The sequence below is a fragment of the Bos indicus x Bos taurus genome, chromosome 20 (assembly GCF_003369695.1).
Source record: "Bos indicus x Bos taurus breed Angus x Brahman F1 hybrid chromosome 20, Bos_hybrid_MaternalHap_v2.0, whole genome shotgun sequence".
Classification (NCBI taxonomy): Eukaryota; Metazoa; Chordata; class Mammalia; order Artiodactyla; family Bovidae; genus Bos; species Bos indicus x Bos taurus.
Window position 1 is genome coordinate 71,314,754 of NC_040095.1, and position 12,479 is coordinate 71,327,232.

General features: G+C 58.4%; 1 protein-coding gene across 2 annotated transcripts in view; it reads left to right on the forward strand.

Annotated features, from left to right (window-relative positions):
- The window catches only part of SLC9A3 (solute carrier family 9 member A3), a 37,859-nt gene that overhangs the window by 20,694 nt on the left and 4,686 nt on the right, over positions 1-12,479 (forward strand). For both annotated transcript variants that reach the window (XM_027520386.1, XM_027520387.1), the window contains exons 2-14: positions 2,474-2,776; positions 4,481-4,641; positions 5,887-5,965; positions 6,562-6,739; positions 7,227-7,447; positions 8,429-8,631; positions 9,076-9,165; positions 9,249-9,319; positions 10,064-10,193; positions 11,222-11,337; positions 11,769-11,898; positions 12,083-12,259; positions 12,387-12,459. In XM_027520386.1, coding sequence (XP_027376187.1) covers positions 2,474-2,776; positions 4,481-4,641; positions 5,887-5,965; positions 6,562-6,739; positions 7,227-7,447; positions 8,429-8,631; positions 9,076-9,165; positions 9,249-9,319; positions 10,064-10,193; positions 11,222-11,337; positions 11,769-11,898; positions 12,083-12,259; positions 12,387-12,459 — 1,932 coding nt within the window. The remainder of the gene's footprint in view (positions 1-2,473; positions 2,777-4,480; positions 4,642-5,886; positions 5,966-6,561; positions 6,740-7,226; positions 7,448-8,428; positions 8,632-9,075; positions 9,166-9,248; positions 9,320-10,063; positions 10,194-11,221; positions 11,338-11,768; positions 11,899-12,082; positions 12,260-12,386; positions 12,460-12,479) is intronic.

A 12,479-nucleotide genomic window follows, 5' to 3' on the forward strand; every position in this document is an offset into this window, starting at 1 on the left:
GCACTCAGCCTTCTTTATGGTCCAACTCTCACATCCATACATGACTACTGGAAAAACCATAGCTTTGACTCTATGGACCGTTGTAGGCAAAGTAATCTCTTTGCTTTTTCATACACTGCCTAGGTTTGTCAGAGCTTTCCTTCCAAGGAGCAAGCATCCTTTAATTTCATGGCTGCAGTCACCAACCTCAGTAATTTTGGAGCCCAAGAAAATAAAGTCTGTCCCTGTTTCCACTGTTTCCCCATCTATTTGCCATGAAGTGATGGGACCAGATGCCATGATTTAGTTTTTCAAATATTGAGTTTTAAGCCGGCTTTTTCACTGTCCTCTTTCACCCTCATCAAGAGGCTCTTTAGTTCTTCGTTTTCTTCCATGAGGGTGGTGTCATCTGCATTTCTGAGGTGATTGATTTCTCCTGGAAATCTTGATTCCAGCTTGTGATTCATCCAGCCCAGCATTTTGAATGATGTATTCTGCATATACTTTACATCAGCAGGGTGACAATATACAGCCTCCATGTACTCCTTTCCCAATTTTGAATCAGTCTGTTGTTCCATGTGGCCGGTTCTAACTGTTGCTTCTTGATGTATATACAGGTTTTGCCAGAGGTAGGTAAGGTGATCTGGTATTCCCATCTCTTTAAGAATTTTTTTGTTGGGATCCACAATAGTTGGTTGTGATCCACACAATCAAAGGCTCTGATATAATCAATGAAGCAGAAGTAGATGGTTTCTGGAATTCTCTTGCTTTTTCTATGATGGATGTTGACAATTTGATCTCTGGTTCTTCTGTGTTTTCTAAATTCAGCTTGTATATCTGGAAGTTTTCTGTTCATATACTGTTGAAGCCTAGCTTGGAGAATTTTGAGTGTTACTTTGCCAGCATGTGAAATGAGTGCAATTGTGTGGTAGCTGGAACAGTCTTTGGCATTGCCTTTCTTTGGGACTGGGATGAAAACTGACATTTTCCAATGCTGTGGCCACTGCTGAGTTTCCCAAATTTGCTGGCATATTGAGTGCAGCACTTTCACAGCATCATCTTTTAGGATTTGAAATAGCTCAGCTGGAATTCCTTCACTAGCTTTGTTTATAGTGATGGTTCCTAAGGCCCACTTGACTTCACATTCCAGGATGTCTGGCTCTAGGTGAGTGATCACAGTATTGTGGTTATCTAGGTCATTAAGATATTTTTTGTACAGTTCTTCTGTGTAATCTTGCCATCTCTTCTTAATATCTTTTGCATCTGTTTGGTCCATACCATTTCTGTCCTTTATTGTGCCCATCTTTGCATGAAATGTTCCCTTGGTATCTCTAATTTTCTCGAAGAGATCTCTAGTCTTTCGCATTCTGTTGTTTTCCTCTATTTCTTTGCACTGATCACTGAGGAAGGCTTTCTTATCTTTCCTTGCTGTTCTTTGGAACCCTGCGTTCAGATAAGTATATCTTTCCTTTTCTCCTTGCCTTTCACTTCTCTTCTTTTCTGAGATATTTGTAAGGCCTCCTCACATAACCATTTTGCCTTTTTGCATTTCTTTTTCTTGGGGATGGTTTTGATCACTGTCTCCTGTATAATGTTACAAACCTCCGTCCATAGTTCTTTAGGCACTCTGTCTATCAGATCCAATCCCTTGAATCTACTTCTCACTTCCACTGTATAATCGTAAGGGATTTGATTTAGGTCATACCTGAATGGTCTAGTGGTTTTCCCTTCTTTTTTCAATTAAAGTCGAATTTTGAAGGAGTTTTGATCTGAGCATGAGTGAAAAAGAGAACTATCTCAAACACCCATCTCTTCTGTCAATATTCCAATTATTTTGAAATCAGACTTAACACAAGATTCTCACCACTTTTTCCTTGGAGTCTTAAAACAAAGGAGAAGTGGCCCCAATAGTGGGACCTTCCTTGAGGTCCTGGCAGGGCTGATGGGCAAGGGGGCCGAGGGGTCTGACTGTTCGTGGGCAGACCTTTGGAGTCCTGCTGTCCCCAAGCACATGACTGTTGTGGTGGGGGTGACTGCAGCTGGGGCGCCCTGGAGTGCCTGGCCTTATAGGCTGTCTTCCTGGAGGGCAGGGGGACATCCTGCATGGGGGTACTCCCATGCAGATACGGTGGGGCTTCAGGCAGGGTGGGGGTCCAGGGCACCAGATACAGCATGGGGGGTGAGGTCAGAGGGGGTCCGTGGGGCCTGGGGCGTGGGGGCTCTGCTCACCTGGCCTCTGTCAAAGCAGCCACGCAGCCCCTCCAGCCTGACTCTACCATGGGGACTCCCTGTGAAAGGGGGCCATTTTCTGAGCAGGAGGCAGGAGACCTCTGAGGACGGTGTCCCAGGGCTGGGTGGACTAGCAGGGCCTCTCAGCTGCATGAGCACGGGCGGGAGGGAGGTGGCCACAGCCCCAGGTTGGGGGCCTTGTTTCCTGAGCTCAAGTCCTCTCCGTGGAGCCAGGCTGGCCCCCTGACTTTCGCTCCCCCCACAGGCTTCCACCTGTCCCACAAGGTCACCAGTGTGGTCCCTGAGAGTGCCCTGCTCATCGTGCTGGGCCTGCTGCTGGGCGGCATTGTCCTGGCAGCCGACCACATCGCCTCCTTCTCACTCACGCCAACGGTGTTCTTCTTCTACCTGTTGCCGCCCATCGTGCTGGACGCCGGCTACTTCATGCCCAACCGGCTCTTCTTTGGCAACCTGGGCACCATCTTGCTGTACGCGGTCATCGGCACCGTGTGGAACGCGGCCACCACTGGGCTGTCCCTCTACGGTGTCTTCCTCAGTGGCCTGATGGGTGAGTGGGTACCACCACCCGCCCAGGGGTGGGGTGCTCTTGGAGGGTCCTGGGGGTCCTCGGGGTAGGCTCCCAGAAGCTGCGTCTAATAAAGCACAAGACAAAGAACACAGACTTAAAAGGAGAGTGAGTGTAGGGGTCATTCAGAGATGTCACCAGTGGCCACTTAACCCTCCTGGGTTTTAATTCATCAACAGCCAGTCCACGCCCATCCTCAGGCCGAGGCATGTGTCCTGCTTGGGAATGAAGTCTGGTCCGACCAGGTTGGCTGGTGGGTGGGGTGTTGGGAACGAGCCGGCTGCTGTCCCTCCCCCTTGACAGGGAGGTCGGGTCCAGCCTCAGACCCAGGGAAGGAGGAGGCGACCTCTGGCAGAGGGCAACACCTGAGCCCCACACCCATGGAGCCCAGGTAAACCTGCCCCTGCGCAGAAGGTTGGGTATCGTTTCTACTCAATCCGGCGGGGAGAAGGCGGGCAAGCCTCTCCTCCATCATGTGGGATCTGTGTCTGCGGCTCTTCCCCTGCCTGTGTTTCCTGCCAGTTGGTTACTAACCTCAGCCCTGGCGTACCTCTGAGGTGCACCCCACCCACCTGGGAGTCGGTCATTATCCACCCGGGAAATGAGCAGGTGGGGCCCTGCTCACTAAGGCCGAGGATACGTGCCGAATGGCACGGCCCTGAACTCAGCCTGGTTCCCATGTGCCTCTGGGCTCCACGGGCTGAGCTCCCGGTGTTGGGGGTGACAAGGGAGGTGGGGGTGCTGGCACCTCCCTGGGCAGCAGTCTCGGCTCAGCTTTGGCCTCAAACACTTCCACCAGCTGAACCAGACAAGGGACAGGCCCTCTGACAGAAGAGCATGCACTCCCAGCACTCCCAGTGGGGCTCACGACCTCCCTTGAAATCACAGTGACAAAGAAGACACATTGAGAAACACATTGAGGGCTAAGGCACCCCATCTGCAGGAGTCACCTAGGACTTTGTCCTCACCTCTGGACAGTGCGGGCTTCCTCAAGTCCCCACAGCCATCCAGCACCACCCCCAAGCCCAGCCATGGAAGCCCTGCAAGGCTGGCGTAATGCCAAACACACCTGGCCAGTTCTCCCCAACGCCCGGGCCACAGGGGCCACGCAGGTGACATTAGACTGCCATCCCTGGTGGAGCCCTCAGGTAGTTGGGACAGCCTAAGGCCACTTCTGGCCCCCAGGCCCAAGGGAACGTTCTGGGGTTTGGCTCCCTGAGGGGCCACAGCCGTCTGAGGCCTGTGCTCCGTCCTTGGGATGGAGTGGTCACGGCTGGGTGTCAGCCAACGTCATGGAGCAGGGCAGCACCCAGGGGACACCCGGAGCCCGGCCCTGCAGCCGGTGGACAGGGATTGGTCTCTGCTGTCAGCCCGCTCCCGGCTCTGAGGTCTGCCCCAAGGCTGGGGCACACCGCCAAGGAAGGGTCAGCCTGGGTGGCCACAGGTGGGCCAGGCAGCAGACGTCCTAGGGGCATCTGGGCACAGCAGCCCAGCACCCAGAAACCCCGGGCCACCAAGAGGCCCCACGGGTGGGCAAGGCTGAAGAGGGGGAGGGTCCTGGAACACGCAGTCCAGCAGCCGTTGAGCCCACAGTCCCGTCCCTGGGACCTTCCTGGCAGGGCCGGTGCAGGGAGGACTGGCCCTCCAGGGAGGAGGGCTCCCCCTGACGGTCCACTCGTCTTGCAGGAGACCTGAACATCGGGCTATTGGACTTCCTCCTGTTCGGCAGCCTGATCGCCGCTGTGGACCCGGTGGCTGTGCTGGCCGTGTTTGAGGAGGTGCACGTCAACGAGGTGCTGTTCATCATCGTCTTTGGGGAGTCCCTGCTCAACGACGCTGTCACCGTGGTGAGTGCCCAGCAGGATGCACCTCCCGGTCCTGCTTCAGGGTCTCACTGCTGGCATCCCAGCTTCAGCTGCAGACCGGGTGTCTGCCCTTGACTGTGGAGTTGTGGGTGATCACGGTGTCATGGAGATCAAGGAGGGGAACTCAGCCAGGCCCAGTGTGCCCGCGGCCTGAAGGTTGGCGGTCCATGTCGGCTCTGGGTAGCCCAGAGAAAAGGGCAGCCTGTCCGGATATCAGAGGCCATCCTCCCCACGCTGGCCATGGGCTTTGGAGCAGTGCGGTCCCAGGGGCAGCACAGAGGGCCGGTCAGCGGTGTGGCTGAGCACCTGCCTGGGGTCTCCTCAGCCCTGCCGGTTCGCAGACTTAGTGGGCGTCCAGTCTCCTCTTTGCTCTAAAAGCCCTTCAGCCTCCACGTCCCATAAACGCGTGAACTTCTGCTCAAGCCAGGAAGCTCCTCCCTGGCTCCTATGAGGCTCGTCTTCCTTACGAAGGAGGAAGCGGGAGAAGCAGGGCGCTGTGCTCTGCTCCCCCAATCTTCACAGCTGTGGCATCCCTCCCACACAGTCCCCATGCAGCAACACCACCAGATTTCCTTCCATAAACACAGCTTTGCGATCTGTCCCGTGAGGGCCTTCTCCCCCCTGGAGAGCACAGACCTGGAGACACAGAAACATTTCTTCCCAAGGGCCCCACAGCCCCCCGACCCGGGTCGCCCCCAGGCCCCTCCCCTGGACATGGAGCCAGTGCATCCTTCAGGAGCTTTGCTCAGAGCACAGCGGGCACCTCCCACACACACAGCCCCGCAGCCTTGGATGAGGTGTTTGGCATTTATCGCCACGTCATAGCAGGATGAGGTTTGAATGTCAACAGGCAAAGATGCCAGGGGTGCCTCCCCACTGACGGGGGCCACATAACGGCAAAGTCACTGCAAATGAAACTCTGGGTGTGTCTTGGGAAGCAAACTAAAGATCATCACAGCAGGCTGGCTTTGTGGCCGCCCTGCTTCACTGAGGGCGGGAAAGGCCAGGTTTTCTCTGAGAGTTCTTGTTCCTCCCAGACTGTCCTCCCGCCCCAGACCCCACACTACTGCCCCAGATGAGTTTCCCCCAGCGGTTTTCAGTTTCCCTTCAGATTGCTGCCATGGTCTCCTCACTCGGCCCAAGTCTCACTAGGCCTGGGGCCCAAGACGGGGAGGAGTCAGTGCTGACCGCAGGCTGACGGGGTCCTGTCTGTCTCTGTCCCCGCAGGTCCTGTACAACGTGTTTGAATCTTTTGTGACGCTGGGTGGTGACAAGGTGACCGGCGTGGATTGCGTGAAAGGAATAGGTGTGTGGCTGGCGGGTTGTGTTCCAGCGGGGAGCCAGGGCCAGTGTCTTCTCCGGAACATGGACCCCATGGGGCAGCATCTGTGCCAGGCTGGAACCCACAGCCTGTGCAGGGAAACATGCTTCCATTTCAAAGTCTCGGTGACAGGCCCCCTCCCTCCCCGGCAGGTTCCACTAATCTGGTTTCCCAGGCCCCAGCCACCCTGGGCGGCGAGGATCATTGCCCCCACAGACCCACGGGAGGACGTGGATCCTGTTTCCGGGGTCCTGGGAATCCCTCTGGGCAGGGACAGTTACAGATGGCATTCCTGGGAGCCCAGAGCCTGGTCCTTGCTGTCAACCCCCCACCAATGCTCCTGGTCTCAGCACTGCCCCCGCGGTGGGGCAGCTGGGCCTCGTTTGGTGCAGTGCTCTCCCCTCCCCATGGAGCCAGAGCTTCTGTCCGCTGAAAGAATCAGCCTCTTGTTTGCTGAGCTGCTGGTGCCTCTGGGGTCACCCGGGACCTCAATGGGGAACGGTCAGTCAGTCAGGCCAGCTCGCCCACGCCGCAGCCACAGAGGGCCGCTCAGAGGCCAGCGGCACTCCTTGTCCTTGCAGTGTCCTTCTTCGTGGTGAGCCTGGGGGGCACGCTGGTGGGCATCGTGTTCGCCTTCCTGCTCTCCCTGGTGACACGCTTCACCAAGCACGTGCGCATCATCGAGCCTGGCTTTGTGTTTGTCCTCTCCTACCTGTCCTACCTCACGTCGGAGATGCTGTCCCTGTCGGCCATCCTGGCGTGAGTGCCCCCTCACTGGCCCGCCACCCACCAGCCGCTGCGTGCCCGGCGGACCTGCCCAGGGGAGGCCTGGCCACTTCCCCGGGCGGGCGGGAACTCCCTATGGGGGAGAAGAATTTGATCTATTTAGTCTTTTAATTAAGGAGTTGGCGTCTTCATAGAGCGGTCCAGGGGCTGCAGCGCCTGCTCTGCCCCCACACAGCCCTTCCCAGGGCTCTGACCCTCAGAGCTGCCCCCCTTCCCTCCAGTGTGGGACCCAGGCCCCCAGAGGCCCACAAACAGTGTCAGGGTAGCCAGTCCAGGGCACCAAGGCCCTAGGAGGAGCCCTGTGCTCACAAAGAGGAGTGCTGATGAGTAGCAGGGGATGCTTGCCCCGGATGCAGGGGCCCCAGGGTGCTGCCTTCCGGGAGACGGGCTTGAGCCCCACGGGGTCTGGTGGGAGCTTAGCCCTGGCCTGAGCGCTCATGGCAGGCTGTCCTATGTGCAGCATCACCTTCTGTGGCATCTGCTGTCAGAAGTACGTGAAGGCCAACATCTCAGAGCAGTCAGCCACCACCGTGCGCTACACCATGAAGATGCTGGCCAGTGGGGCCGAGACCATCATCTTCATGTTCCTGGGCATCTCGGCTGTGGACCCTCTCATCTGGAAGTGGAACACAGCCTTCGTGCTCCTGACACTGCTCTTCATCTCCGTGTACAGGGCCATAGGTGAGGGTGTGCAGAGCATGGGGGGTGACGGAAGGACAATAGGGAATGATGGGGGGATGATGATGATGGGCGGATGAGGGGACGAAAGGAGGGTGATGAGCATAGTGGGGACAATGAGGGGGATGATGAGGATGATGGAGGGTGATGGGGATGGGGGGACGATGGAGGGTGACAGAGGGGTGAAGGGACATAGTCAGCCAACAGCAGGGATTGGCCACGGGGAGTCTGCAGAACCAGGGACACACATTGGCCCCCAGCCCCCAGCCCTATAGCACAGTGAATGACAGGTTCAGGAGACCTTGGGGAACCTAAGGCTGGCCAGGACATTGGTCACCCTCAGTGAATGGACAGGCCTTCTCAGTCTTATAGCCTCATCACTGAAATAAGACCATCTTGAGGTACAAGTGGAAGATTCCAGAAGCCAGGGGAACCCATGTGGCTTCCCACTGACTTATTCTGGATGTGGTCACTTGGGGACAGTGTCAGTCACCATGGCACATGAGAGGCAGGAGCCCCTGCGGCCCCACCCAGCCCTGGTCCCTGGTCCCTGGTCCCTGGTGTGCAGTGCTGACCCAGGGCTGGGGAGGGGAGAAGGCAGTCGGGTGACCCCCACCTACTCTGGCTGCAGTCGCTGGACTGAGGGCTCAGGGAAACAGAGGCCCTGTGGTTGGGTGGCCTCTTGTCCTGGAGCTGCTGGGCAGTCACATACATGGTCACACTGAGACCTAGGAATTTCCAGAGCAGCTGGAGCACAGCTTGGGGTGCAGAGGCAGGTGGGGGCCCAGAGAGCTCCAAAGAGGACAAGGGACCTGTGGGCGGGGCTACGGTGGTGCCTGCTGGTCCAGCTCTCTTGCTTGCTCGCTCGTGGGAGGAGGCAGCTTCCCAGTGTGACTCCTCCCCCACTGCGGCTGCAGGGGGTGATGGCAGGGACAGAGGTGCTGCATCTCCCCCCAAGTGCTGAGTGCACGCTGCACCCCACAGGGGTCATCCTGCAGACCTGGATTCTGAATCGGTACCGGATGGTGCAGCTGGAGATCATAGACCAGGTGGTCATGTGCTATGGCGGCCTCCGAGGAGCTGTGGCCTATGCCCTGGTGGTCCTCCTGGACGAGAACAAGGTCAAGGAGAAGAACCTGTTTGTCAGCACCACCATCATTGTCATCTTCTTCACCGTCATCTTCCAGGTACAGGTGGTGGAGAGGCCTCACCCTCCCAGGTGCCAGGCCTAACTGGGTTGATAATTTTAGTAACTAGGTGCAGTTTTGTAGGTTTTCATGTGGCCCCACAGGAGGTACAGCACGATTTGGCCTCGAAACCTCCTTCCTTGGCCGTTGCTGGTTAACAGAGCCCCAGTTAATGTTTCATTGACCAGGAAGGAAAGGGCCCCGCTTTGCCTGGCTCTTGGCTACTCTAAGGAGCTGGCCAGGGGCGTCCAAGGACGTCCAGTGACCCGCAGGTGGCAGGGCCTCCTCTGCCAGGAGGTGGGCACAGATCATCTGGGTCCTGGCCAAGGGGTGGCCCCTTCTGCCCCTTTGGGTTAGGTGGGCTCGGGATCAGTGGGCCACAGTGGGGTGTGGGTCTGGGGTGAGGCCTGGCCCAGCCTCAGGGTCAGGGTGCCTATCTTCCAGGGCCTGACCATCAAGCCCCTGGTGCAGTGGCTGAAGGTGAAGAGAAGTGAACAGCGAGACCCCAAGCTCAACGAGAAGCTGCACGGCCGGGTAGGGAGAAGGGCCGAGGCAGGAGGGAGGAGAAGGAAGGGGCTGTCCAGGTGACGCTGACCCACTTGCCTCTCCTTCCAAAGGCTTTCGACCACATCCTCTCGGCCATCGAGGACATATCAGGGCAAATTGGACACAATTATCTGAGAGATAAGTGAGTGGCTGCAGTGGCCCCTGACAAACTGAAACAGGAAAATTCAGAGGCACGTTCATCTCAGTTGTTAGTCCCCTTCTTCTTTAACCAGCGACTGTAGGACCCACAGGCTATAGAGCGAATCTCTGGCATCACCATGACCCTAACCCCACTGAGCCCCAGTGACCTCAGAATACTGCCCTCGGAGGACCCAGAGCCACTCACCACCTTGTTCAGGTCCCCGCTTCTCCCCTCCTGCCCCCGGGGTCCCCCCAAGCCCCTTCTCCTAAATACCTCTGCTTCTCCTCCTGGGACTCCCCTTCCGCCTTCCTGCCCCTGGAGCCCCTTAAACCCCTTCTCCTCCTAGAATCCTACTTCTCCTCCTGGGACCCCATTCCCCCCTTTAAATCCCCCCCTCCTCCCATCTTCCTACAGGGTTATGCAGTCAGAGGAAATCTGCATGACCGCATTACAGAAGAAGGTTAATCCCACTTTCACGCACACACCATGACCCTGCCCTCGGACAGGAAGGTAGAGTGGCCACAGGGCCGTGAGGCAGCGTTCAGCGGCACATGGAGGGTCATCTCTTTCACTTCAAAGCTTGCCTGTGTGGCTGTCACAGTAAATAGAAACTGAGTATCCCACCCAGCAGCTACAATGCTGTGTCCACCACGAGTCTGGATGTTGCTAGGGTTCCATCCCAGGGCTTCACCCAGACCCCGCCAAGTGCTGACCACTATTGGTTTGACCCACTCGTCCTCGCAGGTGGTCCAATTTTGATAGGAAATTCCTCAGCAAAATCCTCATGAGAAGGTCGGCTCAGAAGTCTCGAGATCGGATTCTGAACGTTTTCCACGAGCTCAACTTGAAGGATGCCATCAGCTACGTGGCCGAGGTATTGGCCGTCTCGTCTGCTCTTTTGTAGGAGTGTGGGGGGAGGGCGGGAAGAGGCGAGACAGACCCGTGTGTGGACAGTGCTGGGGTCTGCACCCTGAGGCCTGGGCAGGGATGGGGGCAGCTGGTGGGCGACACACGGTCTTCTTGTTGCCCCAGCTGCAGTTCACCTGAGCTCAAGGGCCCTCGGGCACCCTGAAAGTGGAGTTCACCACAGCTCCTGCTCTGCGGTGCTGGGTTGGAGGTCACAGACCCCAGTGAGCACAAGCTCCAGGCTCCAGCCGGGGCAAGTCCATGGGCGGAAGGCCTGTCTTCTGCACCTCCGACCAGCTGAGGAAGTTCAGAGCAGGAATCCCAGCCCCTCTGACCACAAGCCTTTGAGGCCTCGCTGCCTCCCTGGGGCTGGGAAGGTGGGTGGTGACCCCTGCTGGCTGCATCCTCTCCTGGGGACCCTCTATGGCTCCCAGTCCCCACTGGTGACAGGCTACCAGCAGGGCACCAGCCTCCCTTCCCCCCCTGCCGCCTGCCACCTTGGTGCCTATGATGCAGCCTGTGGGCTCCTCTGCACCGTGGTTGTGCCCGTGAGCAATGCCCACAGCACCAGCTTTGCCATAGCAGGTTGGCCCTCACCTGGCTGCCCTCCCCAGCTCCACCGTCTCCCTGGAGGGCCAGCTGCTCTCCTAGGGCACCTCACTCGGCAGCGTGACCTCCATGCCTGTGGACTCTGCTCTGCCTGGTTTTCGTCTGTCTCTGGAGGCTGGGGTTTTTCTTCTGGGGAAAACTAGGGCAGCTGGTTTGGAGCCCCCATGGGGACAGGGCCTCTTCTCCCATCCCGTGGGGATTCCCCACGCTTCCCAAAGCACCAAGTCCTTTGCACAAGCCTCTGTGAGCCTCCCAGCTCCAGCGAGGCCTCCACCGTGGTTTCTGGGGTCTTGGCTCTCCCAGGTGCCTCGGGGTCAGTGAACAGCACCCCAGGGTGGGGCTCCCGGGGGCCAGGCCAGTGACTGACAAGGCCACCTCCTCTTGCAGGGAGAGCGCCGTGGGTCCCTGGCTTTCATCCGTTCCCCCAGCACAGACAACATGGTCAACGTGGACTTCAGCACCCCACGCCCCTCCACTGTGGAGGCCTCTGTCTCCTACCTCCTGTAGGTCCCCAGAGTCGCTGTGGGCCAAGCTCTTTCCAGGCTCCCCGACCAAGCCACAGGCATGGCCATTGGGCCTCTTGGGGCTGCCCACGAGGGAAACAGGGCCAGAGCCGGTGGCGTCTGTCACCTGTCGTGTCAGTTGGCTGGCTGGAGTGAGGCAGTAAGCCAGGGTCCAGCAGCCTACTTAAGGAGCGCCCCCTCCCCCACCACCAAAGACAGGGGTGCTGGTCCCAGATTCCAGGCCTCCAGCCTCTGTCCTGCCAGTGCAGGGCAGTTCTGGGCATCACTGCTGGTGCTTTGGAGGGGCAGGCACGCTGCGGGGTCAGTCTTAAACCGGAGGCGGAGACGGTCTCACGGGATGACCCCGGGCCCCAGAGGTGCAGGCGGGAGGGCAGGCGGTTGTGCCCGCTTGCTCACCAAGGCCCCCGCAGGAGGGAGAACGTCAGCGCTGTGCGCCTGGACATGCAGTCCCTGGAGCAGCGGCGGCAGAGCATCCGGGACGCGGAGGACATGATCACCCACCACACGCTGCAGCAGTACCTGTACAAGCCCCGGCAGGAGGTGGGTGTGCCCTCGCCAGAGCCGGCACCCCACCCGTCCTGCCCCAGGGCACAGCACGTCCCTACTTAGTGCAGGTTGCTCCTGGGAGACTAGGGGTTCAGGCCTGCATCCGGGGGCAGCCCAGGCCCTGCGGACACGACCAGCTCACCCTAACCACCCTGCCTCCCCCACCCCCCCTGCACAGTACAAACATCTCTACAGCCGGCACGGGCTGACCGCAGATGAGGACGAGAAGCAGGACACCGAGATCTTCCACAGGACCATGCGGAAGCGCCTGGAGTCCTTCAAGTCGGCCAAGCTGGGGATCAACCCCCACAAGAAGGCCGCTAAGCTGCTCAAGAGGGACCGTGCCCAGAAGCGGGTGAGAGGGCACACTTGGGCAGGCACTACCGAGGGGGCACCCTGGCGGCAGGGCAGAGGCCTCCCTGGGGTGGACAGGCAGATCAGACAGGACCCAGAGCTGTGAGCGGTTTCCTTCTGCTCCTCAGAGAAACAGCAGCATTCCCAATGGGAAACTGCCGATAGTGAGCTCCCTGCAGGACTTCACCATTAAGGAGAAAGGTAGGCTGGGCCATGGCTGG